At 41.0% G+C, this 15458-nt stretch overlaps 1 protein-coding gene across 1 annotated transcript; it reads left to right on the plus strand.

The window, feature by feature from the left end:
- The first annotated feature begins 2456 nt into the window (after positions 1–2456).
- Positions 2457–6298, plus strand: LOC127774605 (F-box protein SKP2A-like). Its single transcript, XM_052300874.1, has 5 exons — positions 2457–2789; positions 3740–4030; positions 4774–5122; positions 5197–5338; positions 5633–6298. Exons 2-5 carry the CDS (start codon positions 3771–3773, stop codon positions 6010–6012), a joined length of 1131 nt encoding a protein of 376 aa, XP_052156834.1. The 5' UTR covers positions 2457–2789; positions 3740–3770; the 3' UTR covers positions 6013–6298.
- The last annotated feature ends 9160 nt before the right edge of the window (positions 6299–15458 follow it).

Raw genomic sequence — 15458 nt, forward strand, 5'->3', positions numbered from 1 at the left:
CGAAGGTCGCCATCGACGGAAGCTACGCGACCTCATTTCTCCTCGATCTGGTAGTGCTGGACGTTGATCCGACGGGAGAACGGCTAGGAAGGCAGTGTGGTCCAACGACGATCAGATAGGGGGGCCCAACAAGTATCGCGACGAGATGGATCGGAGGTAGCTCCTGCCAGTGAGCTTCGAGGCCGATGACGGTAGCGATGGCATGGATCCTCCTGGTAAGTTTGTTGTAGATTTGCCTCTCCTCACTCTGGCCATCGCCTATCCCTCTCGCTAGTCATCACCTTTTCCCCTTGCCATTCTTTCCCATCGTACGCCTTTCTGTCTCCTCTCGCTTTTACCATGCGTTAAGACAAAGCCACCCTTTCTTCACAGGGATCCGAGCGTCTTCATTGGGGAAGGAAAATTGCGTACGTGGAGGAGAGTCTCCCGCATAGATGGTTAAGGGGGTGTTTGGGAACTAGGGACTAAATTTAGTCCCTCTCACAAAAGTACAAGTCCCTATGGTAGGGACTTATGTTTTTGTGAGAGGGACTAAAGTTTAGCCCCACTTTAGTCCCTCCAACCAAACACCACCTAAGTCCAAATGCCATACCGCTATAGTGTGAATGGTCTAACGGTACCACTATTTATGTTACTCTATATCATTTCCGTCCTTTGCTTCGCACGAGGCCACCTTCGATGGTACGATATGGTTTTTTAAAAAAGTTTAATCAAATTTAATAAAAAAATAGTAATGTCTAAACCACTAAATTAGTTTCACTAAGTTTGGTATTGGATATATTTTTTGATAATATATGTTTGTATTGTGTTACAAATATCACTTCCTCTATCCCACAAAGATTGACGTTGTAAAGATTTGGCAAAATTTGCTATAGGACACCGAAAGATTGCGGCCTTTGCTGTGAGACATCCGAAGATCGTGTATTTGCTCGTGGACAGTGTAAAAAAATGGTAATTAGTTGCTGGACACTCCTCCCATTATTTTATTATTTCCGGTCAAAATGGAGAGATAAAGAGCTGTGTAAGTACCAAAATGCCCCTAGACACGTACTGTTCTTCCTCTCTCTCTCTCCTTTTCTTTTCCCCATTCTTCCTCGCGACCGCGGCTGGCCCGAGCCGGGATGGCTCGACCACGGCGGGGCGGCGGCAGCGGCGCATCGCCGGGGTTCACCGCTGACGGCCACCTCCGTCTGCCAGCTCACCCCGTCCCCGCCTCTCCTCCCCGCCGTCCTCGCTTCCTGCAACGGCCGGCGCGGGCCGCTGGGGCGCAGCCGGAGGTGTCGTGCTCCCGCCGTGGCTGCGATCCTGCTCCGCCCTCGCGCCTGGCTGTACGCTACGTACGCGCCCACCACGCTGCTGGCGGCAGTAGGAGGCGGCGTGTCTACCCCCACGCTCCCGCTTGGCTATACGCCGCGTACCTGCCCACCGCGCCCCGCGCGGCGCACCCCACGATGGCGGCGGAGGCGGCGCCGGTGGTGGACCTGCCGGTGTTTCCCGACGACACGGAGGAGTGTGCCGGTGGGTGAGGCTGAGGCAGCCGACGTGCGCGGCGCCGGCGGGGAGGGCGGCGAGGAGGCTAGAGAGGGAGTGCTCGCGGAACGGCGACGACACACGACGGCTCAGCCGTGGCGGAGCTCGGCAGCTCAGCGATGGCGCAACGAGAAAAAGATGAACTGAGAAAGAGGAAGAAGAAGAGAAAGAGAGATTGACAAGTGGGACCATGGGCAAACTTATCTTTAACCAAAGTCTCTCTCCATTTTGACCGGAAATAATAAAATAATGGGAGGAGTGTCTAGTAGCTAATTACCACTTTTTTTAGTGTCCACGAGCAAATACACGATCTTCGAGTGTCTCACAGCAAAGGCCACAATCTTTCGGTGTCCTGTAGCAAATTTTGCCTAAAGATTTTGATACAAATTAGCCCACAATCATAAATTACCAATTTGCCCTTCATTTATAGTTGTCCTCTGAATGCTTGAGAAAAACAATGAATTGTTTACTTGCACTCAATTCAAATGGGTGGACCAGAATAATTCTTTAGAAGTACTAATGACCTTGAAAAACTAACATGACAAACTTTTTGGGACATCTTATAAATTGCAAAACAACCATCTTTATATGACTGAGAAAGTACTACAATTTTTCATAAACTTGATAAAATATAAACAAATTCAATTAAGAAAAAAAATCAAAATGATTAATAATAATATAAGACGAAGGAGTACTCTAGAACGTTTCCGTCGTTGTTTGCTCCGCCACGAGGGCGCGCTACACTCCCGATGTCACGTGCGCTGCCCTCTCGATAGCACGAGACGAGGTCGCGTTGGCGTGATACGATACGATCACATTCACTACACACGAGTTAAAAGAAAAGAAAAAAAAAAACACCTCCGCCTCTGCCGTCCCGTGCCGCCCCAGCCCAAAGCTGCCCGCGAGGCCGCGACGTCGTCGTCTCTATCCACATCCCGCGCCACGCCCCAGGACGAGCGGAAAAAAAGATTTCGCTCCCATCCGCCGGGCACTCGCGCCTCGCGAGCCGCGTCCACCTCCGCGCGGGCGCCACGCCACGCCACGCCCACCCAAACAGCTTCGCTCGCCTTCCTCCTCTCGGCCCTCGCCGCGTCCACCCCCCGATCGAGCCGCCCTCCCCCTCCGCCTCCCGCCTCCGCGCGCGTTTAGGAGGGGGTCGGGAGGCCCGAAGCTGGGCCGGCGTCTCCGCCCCGCAGGGTCCGGGAAGGAGAGATAGGGAGAAGGGTCCTCGGCTCCTCGCGCCGCGTGCTTAGGACTGGGTGAGTTGATTGTTCTGGTCATTTTTTTTTTGGAGGGGATTTTCCCCTTTTTGTTTTGCTGAATATTTTTCCGCGAGGATGGATTCATTCCTTGTGTGGGGGATGAATTGGAGGAGCTGGCTAAGCTTTGATTTACCTATGCAAGTCTGGAACTCGGTTTCTTTCTTGGGCTGTTTTTCCGAGGGAGCCTCTTGGTCTCCGATTATTCCCTAGATTTTCGGCTTTCATTTCGATTGCTCCGCGATTTTGGAGCCTTTTCCCCATGGCTTTTCGCGGATTATCCTCTCGAGGCCTCGATTCCTGCTATTGGGTCCTGGAACTGGAGACATAGGTGAACAATTGAAGCTTTAATTAATCACCAAAGTTCCTTATGAGTTTCAGCGCTTTTCTAAGCTCCGCCATCTTGGACCTAGAAAGATGCCATTGACGCAGTTTTCGTTCTTGTTCATGATTTCTCTCAGTTGCCTCTCTGGTGTTCCCCAGTGTTCCCTGCCATCCTCTTTCTTGAGAAAAATCTATGCCATGTTGCTATTAGTAGTGCAACTTCCCTCCGATCCGAAGGCTCATTCAGGTTCTTGTATGCGCTCTGCATAAGCAAAATCAGAGGGTTCAGGTCCAGCACATCTCGTTTCATTTTGTAAGCCCTGAATCTGTAGCGGGCTTCAATTTCTTTTCAGTGGTCTGTGCTGTTTCAAGTTTCTCCTTGCACGATTGTACGTTATGTAATTTAGTTATGTGATTTTCCAAGAAATTTGCTCCACAGAAATAGCCTATGCTTGTGCATTTCTATTATGAGTTTATGACCTTCCAGAGTTGGTGGTGCCTGTATAGTTGTATGGTCTCTAATAACTGATGCTATCATTACCTCTCGCAGGTCCGTAAATAGGCCGGTCGTTGGATAGCTTATCTAGGCTTATCTAATTTGCTGATTACTTGTCGGGCAATTGCAGGAGTAGCTGGTGCTAGAAGTAATTTTTGGAAATGGTTAGTGGGAGGTCAGCAAATGGGGAATTGGATGCATGCTTCAGAAGCCTCATGCTTTCGATCGGCAGCGGGAGGGGGCAGGCTGAAGGTGGTGGTGCAATGCCAACCTTGTCAGGCTGGAAGGACCTTCCTATTGAGCTGCTTCTGCGGATCATGTCGATAGTTGGAGATGACCGGATGCTTGTCGTGGCATCCGGTGTTTGCACTGGCTGGCGCGACGCGCTGGGATGGGGGCTTACTAATCTTTCCCTCTCACGGTGAGCAAGGTTTTTATCCTTCAGTGTTGTTCTTTCAATCGATGGTTATTGTCTGATTGGTGTGACTTGTGTGGTGGCGTTAACTTTTCATGACATTACGTCTATACGCTGTTGGTATAATGGTGGGAAGATTTGGATTAGCTTTGATCATTGAAAATATTGGATATGGCACTACCACTAGAATATATTCCAAGTGTCTTAGAACACACATTCCTATGCATCATTATTCAACCATATCGTACTATTAGAAAAGTAGAAAAGCCCATGTGCTTAGAGCGTTAGATTTGGGTCTGTGACTGCTGTAGGTTTTTCTGCAACCCTATGCAGTTTCATGTACGCATCTTATTTTACCACTTATATTGTCTGAAGGCCTGAAAATCCTAAGAACAGACTTTTCTTTTCATTTGAACTGATGTCCAAAGCAAATCCAGCATATATGCTATAGTTAATATAACCCTTAACTATTAAAAAACTAACATGAGATGGCCAGGGCAACATGCTTCACCTACTTGAATGGAGACTAGTCACTATTTCTGCTTAGGGACACTAAGCCACTGACAAGTGCTTTCTATTTGTATTCTCATTCTTAGATTAATTAACATGTCTCTTTGATGATTCCCATCATGGAGTACATGCTACTAGTAGTATTTCAATCTTTGCAAGCATATTTTCAAATGGTATTTTCTTTGCATTTCCAAGTTTTTAGTATCTGTTAGTTGACCTGAAAATTATACCATCTGCAGGTGCCAGCAGAACATGAATAACTTAATGATATCACTTGCTCACAAGTTCACGAAGCTTCAAGTTCTCACTCTTCGCCAGAACATACCTCAGCTTGAAGACAGTGCAGTAGAGGCCGTTTCCAGCTACTGTCATGATCTACGTGAGTTAGACCTTAGCAGAAGTTTTAGGCTTAGTGACCGTTCCTTGTATGCATTAGCCCGTGGCTGCCCTCAGCTTACAAAATTAAACATTAGTGGATGTTCCAACTTCAGTGACACTGCCTTGACCTATCTTACTTTCCACTGTAAAAATTTTAAGTGCTTGAATCTATGTGGTTGTGGGAAGGCAGCAACCGACAGAGCTTTGCAGGTACTCCCTGTTAACCCATTATTTTGGTAACATGTTTGATGAACTTCCATTGAGTTTCTGTGATCTTGATGCAGGCCATAGCCCGTAATTGCGGCCAGCTGCAATCATTGAACTTAGGTTGGTGTGAGGATGTCACAGATAAGGGAGTGACCAGCTTGGCATCAGGGTGCCCTGATCTCAGGGCTCTGGACTTGTGTGGTTGTGTTCTTATAACAGGTAATTTGCAGTATTTGTATATCTATTTTTTCGTGACCTTTTTCTCTTCATTCATTGACGAAAAGAAATAAGATGTCCGTTTGAGTGCTAGTCTTATAGATTACTATAGTATTATATTAGTTTATCAGGCACCTGGCTTCTTTGTACTATTAAAACAAAGTTACTTCTTTTGCGAGGGTTGGGACTTCCATAGTTCAATTGTAGTTTCTAGCAATCATGGGCATCCTTTTTTAGATAAGAAAGATTATTACATCCCCGGTCTCAGCAATTTAATCCTGTTCAATCATATTGCAGATGAGAGTGTGATCGCTCTTGCCACTGGGTGTCCACACCTGCGATCTTTAGGCTTGTACTACTGCCAGAACATCACCGACCGAGCCATGTACTCCCTCGCAAACAGCCGGGTCAAGAGCAAACGCAGGAGGTGGGACAGTGTGAGGAGCAGCAGCTCTAAGGAAGAAGACGGTCTCGCAAACCTGAACATCAGCCAGTGCACCGCCCTGACACCCCCAGCGGTCCAGGCGGTCTGCGACTCCTTCCCGGCCCTCCACACTTGCCCTGGGAGGCACTCCCTGATCATCAGTGGCTGCCTCAGCCTGACGTCTGTCCACTGCGCCTGCGCCCTCCACCCGCACCGGGCTGGAAGAACCATGGTGCCTAGCCACGCATACTGATGGTGTTTTGGGCGCTTGGTCCTGGTGAATGCCCTATTGCCTGGTGGATGATGAGGTGTTCCTTCCTGGCCTAGAGGAAGAAGAAGCTGTGTGAATAAACTCGGAACTCAAATAATGTACAGTAGGACTCTATATCTGTAGGAATGATAACCATGGAGTGGAGAATGGCTGGAGAGTTGCGTCTCCCCTGCCATTCAGGCCACTGACTGCAAACTACTACAAAGATGTGTGTGTGCTATGTAGCGGACTTCTATTAAGTGGCTTGTCTATTTGTGACTTGTGAGCAGGGGATTCAATGTTTTGCCACTCTCTAGACCGGAGATTTGATGATTTGCTATCCCGAATTCCTAATTCACACACTCCCTCCGTTTCAAGTTACAAGTCGTTTATATTACTATATTTGTCTATAAACTTTAAGGTCTTGATTGTATCCTTTGGGCTATTAAATAGCCCTACGGAATCTTTGCTATTTAGGAGTATTAAACGTAAATTACTGATAAAACACATTCCATATATTACTATATTTGTCTATAAACTTTAGGTCTTGATTGTATCCTTTGGGCTATTAAATAGCCCTACGGAATCTTTGCTATTTAGGAGTATTAAACGTAAATTACTGATAAAACACATTCCATAACCCTTGGGCTATTTTGCGAGATGAATCTAACGAGATATATTAATCCATGATTTGCTACAACGATGCTACAGTAATCATCCGCTAATCATGGATTAATGTACCTCATTAGATTCGTCTTGCAAAATAGACAAGGGGTTATGGAATAGGTTTTGTCAGTAATCTTCGTTTAATACTCCTAAATAACAAGATTCCAAAGGGCTATTTAATAGCCTGGAGGATCCAAACAAAGTCTTTGTCAAACTTAAAATAGTTTGGCTTTGACCAAAGTCAAAACGTCTTATAACCTACAAGGTTTGAGACTCAATAGAATCCCACATTTCACTGGCAGTGGCACCTTAAAAAGTGGCAAATCATCAAATCAAATCTGGTTAAGGATAACACCCATAATGCATAATGCAAGTTCCATTTGTGCCCACATGAAAATTTGGAGATAAAGAGCGGCCATTCTAGGACATATTCCCTCAAGTCAAATAAATAACTTTTGTAAATCCGTAGTTAATATGTTTAAAATTTTGACCATGTCTTTGAATATTTCAATTCAACCTTTTAAAATGGAATGGTTATATTTATCTTAAAATTAGTTTGAAAATATTAACCTTTGCCACATTTTCTTATAGGTTTTATACTAGTAGTTAATAATCTAATTAGTGTGTTCTCGACGATTGGATCACTGTATTTATCTATGACAGAATAAGGTTGTTAAAATCACAATCCTGGATCGGAATTATAATCATATACATAAAAGTCGCAAAATCGTAGATTCTACCTATATAGAATCATAGAATCGAGCATCTTAATTAGAATCGTGAAATTGTAAAATCATATGATCGAATTGAGATTATGACAATCTTAACTAGAGGTAGTACTAACCGAGCCCATCGCTTGGATTGTCTTTCCATACATTCTACGTTGATCAAGTTGAGTGAAAAAACATACATTCCTAAGCAATGGCGATTTGACAGAGCTAATAAGAAGACAATTCGATGATCCAGGAATATTTTCATTGTGAGAATTAATCCAACTACACAACCAAACAACCAATCTACAAACGAAACCAATTAGGAAGATATACCACATTTTCTAGAGAAAATTTACAGTTCTTGAATGGTACCAAGAGGTTTCAAAATTTTTAGTGCAAATTTTTTTTACCTCCCTAGTATCATATCTCGGTACTACCACATTTTACACTACCATCTAGTACTGTAAAGTTGATTCATTTCCTAAGTATGAAATTTAATGTCTTGTATTTTCATACTTGCTCTGTTCTCAAATAGAAACATAGCTAAGATTCAGATTTTATACATAATATAAGTATTTCTAGGACAATGATTGCAATGCACATCAATGATACAATACATAATATAAGCTTTTTATAATCAGATTTTAACCCTCACAATTGATGGGCTCTAAATTTCCTTGCAGATTTTCATTTGAGGAGCACAGAAGCACATCCCGGATATTAATTGTGCCATTCAACTGATCAGAAGCGACAAATTAGGTCAAAGGGGTCAAGCAGTTAGCTACGACTACGAGATCAGTCCGAAACTCACATATGTGGCGTGAAGCCGGATCGCTGAGAACACGAAGACCTATTTGGTAGAATCCTAACTACTAAATTAGAAGTTAAATCTAGAGTGAAGTTGTGTAGCAATCTAAATTCAGCTCCACCTATTTAATCTTTGAGAGCGCTCTAACCAGCGACGCTAATATTTTAGTTGAACTACAGCTTCAAAAAAGGTAAAGTTAGAGCTGAATATGTGAGAAGACAGACCCAAAGTCGGCGCCGAGACGCCTGAGATAGAAGGAGAAGCCATGGAAATTCGCTGCTTCTTGAATTGAAAATAACGCGACTCTGACCGATACATCGATTTATTTTAACCCTTTATTTTTACGGCGCGAGTCTTGGCAGGAACCGGCCGATCGAACTCTTGCCCGACTCATCCATGGTAAACAATTGATCCGCTACATTGGAGTCGGAAAGCTCGGGCGCTCATCGGATGGCCTATTCAGCTAAAGAAAAGGCCAAAATTTGAATTTTCAAACTTAATTTTGACATTATCGAGATATTTTTAACGTGGTTTTTTTTTCAGCATTGACTTTTAAGTCACCGAGAATACATATATAAAAGTTTTACCTATAAATTTATTTTTATTCTCTAATAAGATGTTTTGGCTTATTAGGAAAAAAGACAAACGATGAGGTTCTCGTGCGGCGCAGCAGTGAAGTTGGCTTGGTGGGCTGGATTCTTGGCCCAATTAACATTTGGAAGCGTTGAGGGGGAAGCGGAGCTGTTGCTACCAGCCTTCTCCATCATCTTTACACCCTTATATTTTCGTTTATACTTATTAGCTAAAATTTAAATTTTCAATTTTAAATTTAGAATTGATTTTGGAGTATTTTCATCGAAGTTTGTTTTTCAGCTTTTACTTAAGATCGTTAAGAACACGTGTATAAAAATTTTATTTAAAAATTATTTTTCGTTTGTAAATATACTGTTTGGCTTATTCTACCGATGGGGACCTTAATCCACAGCCCACGTTCCTCTATTTGTACGAGGCTGTAGGCGCTGTAGCAATAAATTGAAATTGTATTGTTCATTTCAAGTAACTAACTCCTGCTGAGCTTATCCTAGCTCACTGAAGATATTCTTCGAGTAATAAGAGCCTGTCTGGCAGAGCTAGCTTCAGCTCAACCTCTCATGCTCCTGGAGCTAGAGCCTAGTCAAATAATTTCAGCTCTATCCAAAAGGGGAGTAGAGTGAGTTGGAGTACTTTTACCAAATGAATTAGAGATGTCAAATTGGGTTCATGAATCATGCTGCTTCACAACTTCATAATAGATCAATTCTTAGAGTTAAATTTATAAGTTAGAGCCGTACCAAATTTAGAAGTCTAACATTATTTTAGACTTTCAAACTTTAACCATCGATTTTGTTTTAAATAACGTTACAATAGACGATAGTGTTCTTTTAGGCAAACCTGCAAATGTATTTTATTTTTGTAATTAAGCACTTTTAAAAGTTTAATCAGACTCTTGAGCGTCAAATATTTATAACCGGGTAGTATATCGACGAACTTGTTTGCTAATCCATCAGTAGCTGTCAGGGAGTGAGAACGCCCAAGATCGAGCGCGAGATCGAGATGACACGGAGCGCCGCGTCGCGGTCGCATGATCGATCTCGTCGGCAACTCGATCGAGATCGCCTCTAGTCAAATGCTAACTAAACAAGTGGAAGACTCGACGTCGATGCGTTCGCGATGTGCTTGGCTAGGGTCAGAGCCCTTGGTTGCAAGGCGACGATCGATGATCCTACGTCGAGCTCGAATTAAAAGCCGAGACAGACAAATCCTAATACGATTTAGTTCTGGCCACTGGATCACCCACCCTTCGAATCAGGGCGCATTTAATCATCTTATTAGGTAATGGTTGATCAATTAGCTGCTGTTCGGTGCCATGAACGAGAGGGAATTATCCAACCTTTGGATTAATTTGTTAGTTTTTGTTTGGTCAAGACTCAAGAGCCTTCTACGATATATACGTTTCCACTGATTCTTGCGTGTCTAGTTGTGGAATTATAGATCAGTTTCTTTCTTTCTTCCAAGTGGAATGAGGAGTAATCGTCAATTAGTACTTTTACTCAGTTGATGATCCATCTTAAAATCGTCGTTGAACTGAAAATCTAAGAACTTGTTAGTTGTTACTGTACTTGCTATAGGTTCGAAGGAGAGCCACAATTCTGAACTGCTCAGATCGTGGATGCAGGAATACCTCAATTTTGCTGTCAGAGAATTAATTAGCAGACGATATGTGTGTAATCACATCAGTAAATTGACTGCAGCGTCATATTCCCTCCGTCCAAAACTTGAGTTTCCGTGTCCAACTTTAACTGTCCGTCTTATATGGAATTTTTTTATAATTTATATTTTCATTGTTGTTAGATGATAAAACATGATTAATATTTTATGCGTGACTTGTCTTTTTAATTTTTTTCATAACTAGGAAGGTAGCCCGCGCAAATGCGCGGGCATGCATTGTACACTAAGTTTGAGACACTAAGAGCGATATATTAACCGGAGCATCTACCCTGATTTCTCCGTAAATTGTTTTTGTTAGCATTAGTTGCTTTCACAATTTTTAACCTATTAGCTTTATATTATATCATATTTAAGTAATATCTATACGCAGCTATTTATAATCTTCTTCGTCATTTGAAAAGAATTAGGTAGACTTATTTTCTTTAGAAAATATCTCAACGAAAGCAAAAGTAGTGTGTTTTTTTATTACATATATATATTATCATGGTTTATTAGAGGATGAATTTGGTGGGACATGAAGCTCCACTAAATTTTATATAGCCTAATATGATTGATATAGTTTGAGAGACAATCTATCTATAAACATTTCATGTAGAGTGGGTAAGAGGTTCTACGCAATCTAACGTGAATATAATTGCACAATAATATTTTTGAAATGTGTTGTACCATGAATACAAGTTTGTTTTTCTTATATAAGATAGATCTAACGATTAAAAATAATGGTTTCACTGGTTTAAAAGGCATAGGAGTATTCAAAAAATGCAGCTTAAAAATTATGGTTGTTTTAATATCCAACATTATTTTGAATTGAACATAGCTTAATTGGTTATGTTCCTTTGGTGGAAATTACCCACTTGTGTTCAAGTCCCATACTTGACAAATTTTTTCAGTGGTCCACCGAATTAAATGAAAATCGAGGGTGGGATGTTTTTCTTTTTTCTCAAAATTTGTAAGGTTTTCTCTAATTTATTAGAGTGCCACACGGTAACTTAGGAGCATTGGTAGGAGTCTCACATGGCGGCTTAAGAGTTTTTTAGGAAGTTTAATGGATTTTTCATATACAATAGATAGAAACACTGGACAATACACATGCAGCTTTTGCTTGCTTGTTCTGAAGCTGAACATTACCGTTATATTATCATGTTATACAGAAAGAAAATTTACCTTTATCTTTACCTCCATATAATTTCTATTGCCTTATCAAGTAGAATTTGGTACAGAATAGATCATTTCTATCTTAAGCTCGGAATGATATATAGGTGGACAAACAGCTAGGATATGACTCATTATTTTTTAAGTAAATCTTATTTAGTTATGCATGTTTTGTGATGCATCAAACTATGGTATAATCTATATTTTGTTTTTCCTCATAATTCAGAATTTTTAGAACTTTTTGAAGTTCATAAATCTGTTTTAGTTATGCATGCCGGTGAAGTGATATATGATGAAATAGTATATAATGTCACTTTTCTTTTAATAATTGTTCATATATGTTTGAATAACATGTAAAGGGTCTCAACAAAACGTAAATGAATATAATTTTACAAGTTAAAATATAGTCAACATTTGTCTTAAATTCTAATTGTGATTTCAATCATAAATAACACAATGGTACAAGTAGATCAAAAATTGAACGTATAATTTAAAAGTTAAAAAGTTAGTATTATTTAAAATTTACCATTGCAAATAATATGTATTTAGAAGTATGCTTTTAAAATTTATTGTTGGAAAATCTTTCATAAAGAGAGAATGGGAGGAAAAATACGTAGAGGATTTCCTAAAAGAAAACGGAGAGGAGGATGGATGTCTTTTTTTTAAGATGAGAAAAAATAAATCTAATCTAATGGCTTGAAGTGTTATGTCCACTAATTTTAATAAAAAAATTAAAGGGTAGATGTTTATTTTTCAGGATATATGATTTAGATGTTACAAATGTTGAAATTTTTTTAATCGAATTTCCCCCGTTAGCTAATATAGGAAAAAGGAATTATATGTAGAGGGGAGGGAGAGAGAGGGGCGTACGTGGGGAGAGGATGAACGTAACGACTGAGGGGAGAGGTGTGGAAGGTATGTTGGGGAGAGGGCGAACATAACAACTGAGGAGAGAGGTGGGGAAGGTACGTGGTCTTTCTTTCCATCTCTCTGTTTATATGAGATTAAATCTAACGGTTAAAATAATGGGCCCATCAAATTAAGTGAAAGTGGATGGTTAGATGTTCTTTTCTCAGGATTTATAGTTTTTTTAATTTATTAGAGTGCCACGTGGCGGCTTAGGAGCGTTTGTAGATACTACATGACGGTTTAGAAGCGTTTATAGGAATTCTAATAGACTTTTATTATATAATTATTAATATTAATTTAGGTTTTATGTCATGTGAGTAAAAAGAAAAAAAGAGGAGGGACATGGGGCCAGCGTACTAAATAATATCTATAATATATGAAAAATATATAATATAATATATTATTGGTACGTACATATATTTTTCATATATATTGGCTAGAGTTAATATCTATGGGCTGGAATAATTAATTTGGTTTTTATTCTTGTGAGCGAAAAAGAAAAGAAAAGATAAAAGATGAACGTGGAGCCGTGTATGAAGTACGTACGTACGTACGTACGTACGTGCACTATGTGGGTTATGTGGGCCTTTTAAGATAAATCAGATTGGTTATTTTTATTATAGATCTAATGGTAAAAAATAATGTGTCCACCAAATTAAATGAAAACTAACGGTTAGATTTATTTTGGAATTCTAAATTTATTAGAGCGCCATGTGGCAGCGTAGGAGTGTTTGTAGGGTGCCACATGGCGGTATGAGAGCGTTTCTAGAAAGTCTAATGGACTTTTAGTATATAATAGATAGATAGATAATAGATTTTTTCAAATAAGACAGACGGTCAAACGTTGGACACGGAAACCAGAGTTTGTCTTTTTTTTTTGGACGGAGGGAGTACAATTTTGGTGGCACAAAAAACAATTGCGCATGCGAAAGACATCGCTGTCGAATCGATCATATCAATCGATGATCACCCGATAAAAAGCGCAACCACGAATTTTGGTACAATTAATAGGCAATGAAAAAACTCCAGAGAATTCTTGAAGAAGCAGCGAAGGGGATCTCTGTCCAGCTGCTACGGTCCGTCCAAATTTTTGCTTCATCTGATCATACTCATTTACCCAATCAATTGCAAAATTTTGTGAGTCCCACATGCAAATCGATGAAAACGATATCAGAAGCTAGCTGAAAACACAGCAGCATTTGGAGCAACAGTGAAAGTATCTTTTTTTTTGTGCAATGATCACCAGTCACGTATCCTCCCCTACTTCGTCAGAACAAAAAGTTTCAGAGTTCTCCAGCCATCGGCAGAATGCGTCTGTGATCTCTTCTTGATCCAGCTAGTCCCTAGCAGTGTCCCGATCATGAAGCAACACTGATCCATCTGGACGCACGGTGCCCACGGATCTTCAGAGGAGGAGAAAAACTGATGACGATTTAGTACAAAGTTAGTGGCACGAGGAATATTCTGACATTGCCATCAGAATTGTAGGTAGTGTGGCTCTCGTCTCATCAGAATTGCCAAACTGCTCGCGTGCGCTTGCATTGCATGTCTTCTTCTACATGGTTCCATGCAAAGTAGTCCACCTGCATAGCTGCATCCACTGTACTGCATTGTATCACAGAAAAAGTGCAACTTTAGCACAATGGAAAAGCTCATGGAAAATTTCCTGTATGATATGGACAAAATTAGGAAAATGATTCTTCGGGCTGACGACCAAGAGATTAGTGGGGACAAATACAAAACAAATTGGCTAACGGTTTGCTCACCCACCAAACTTGGGGGACTGGAAGTTTTGGACTTAGAGAAATTTGCACGAGCATTGAGAGTGCGATGGCTATTATTCAGTTGGGAGAGCCCAAACAAACATTGGGCAGGGACATGTACCAAATTTACAATAGAAAAGGTGGTACCTCATGGTACCTACTTAAAGACCGTAGAATTGCTCGTGATAAAATGGACAAAAAGTTATTTGCTTCTGCGACCAAAGTGACAATAGGTGATGGTCACAAAGAGAGCTTCGTGGAATCAAATTGGATTGGCAACACCACTGAAGGAGTTAGCTCAGGCCTTATACAACCATGCCAAAAGGAAAGGTAGGACGGTCCAAGAAGGACTAGCAAATGACCAATGGATACTATACATCAGGCATAATCTCACAGTCGAGCTAGCCAAGAAATTCTTTGAGGTGTTCTACCATGTGTGGAATAGCGACATTGTCCTCACAGAAGGTGTCGAGGACACCATAACTTGGCGATGGACGAGAAATGAAAAGTACAGTGCAAAGTTAGCCTATATAGCACAGTTCAATGGTAGGATAAGCTCAACTGCAGCAAAACTGATTTTGAAGCAATAGGCATCTTCCAAATGCAAACACTTTGCATGGCTTCTATATATTGCAAAATAGTATTTGGACAACGGACAGGCTACAGATCAGACAATGGCCAAACAATTACTTCTACCAACTATGCTACATGAATCTAGAAACCGCCCAACATCTTTTCAAAGATTGCACTTTTGTACGTCAAATCTGGGAGAGGGTCCTGAGTAGACTGAACTGCAGCGATGTAGACCATTCACATGATGAAAATGAAGTATTGTTAGAATGGTGGATCAGAAGAACATCTCAAGGAGGGAAAAGCAAAGCTAAAGCACTCAAGTCAATCCACTTGTTGGTGACATAGGAAATATGGTGTGAACGAAGCAGGAGAGTATTTCGAAATCAAGAAAAAACCATGTCGCAACTACTCGCCAAAATATAAGACGAAATCAAACTGTGGAGAATGTGCGGAGCAAAAACATCACGAGAATATCCGCGTAGGTTTTGTTTAGTGCGTGTTTCTATTTTGTGTTTTTCTTCCCTCACTTCCTCTGGTTCTTTCACCTTCTTCTGTGATATTATAAATACTTTTTCCCTTCTTAATATAACACCAGTT

Source organism: Oryza glaberrima, chromosome 5 (genome assembly GCF_000147395.1).
Source record: "Oryza glaberrima chromosome 5, OglaRS2, whole genome shotgun sequence".
In the NCBI taxonomy this organism is placed as follows: domain Eukaryota; kingdom Viridiplantae; phylum Streptophyta; class Magnoliopsida; order Poales; family Poaceae; genus Oryza; species Oryza glaberrima.

What these genes read in the sequence shown, in the direction of transcription:
- LOC127774605 (XM_052300874.1), top strand. Translation starts at nt 3,771, where the DNA reads ATGGTTAGTGGGAGGTCAGCAAATGGGGAATTGGATGCATGCTTCAGA. An exon ending in ACTAATCTTTCCCTCTCACG is followed by an intron (nt 4,031 to 4,773) that starts GTGAGCAAGGTT and finishes TACCATCTGCAG; the next exon opens with GTGCCAGCAGAACATGAATA. An exon ending in CAACCGACAGAGCTTTGCAG is followed by an intron (nt 5,123 to 5,196) that starts GTACTCCCTGTT and finishes ATCTTGATGCAG; the next exon opens with GCCATAGCCCGTAATTGCGG.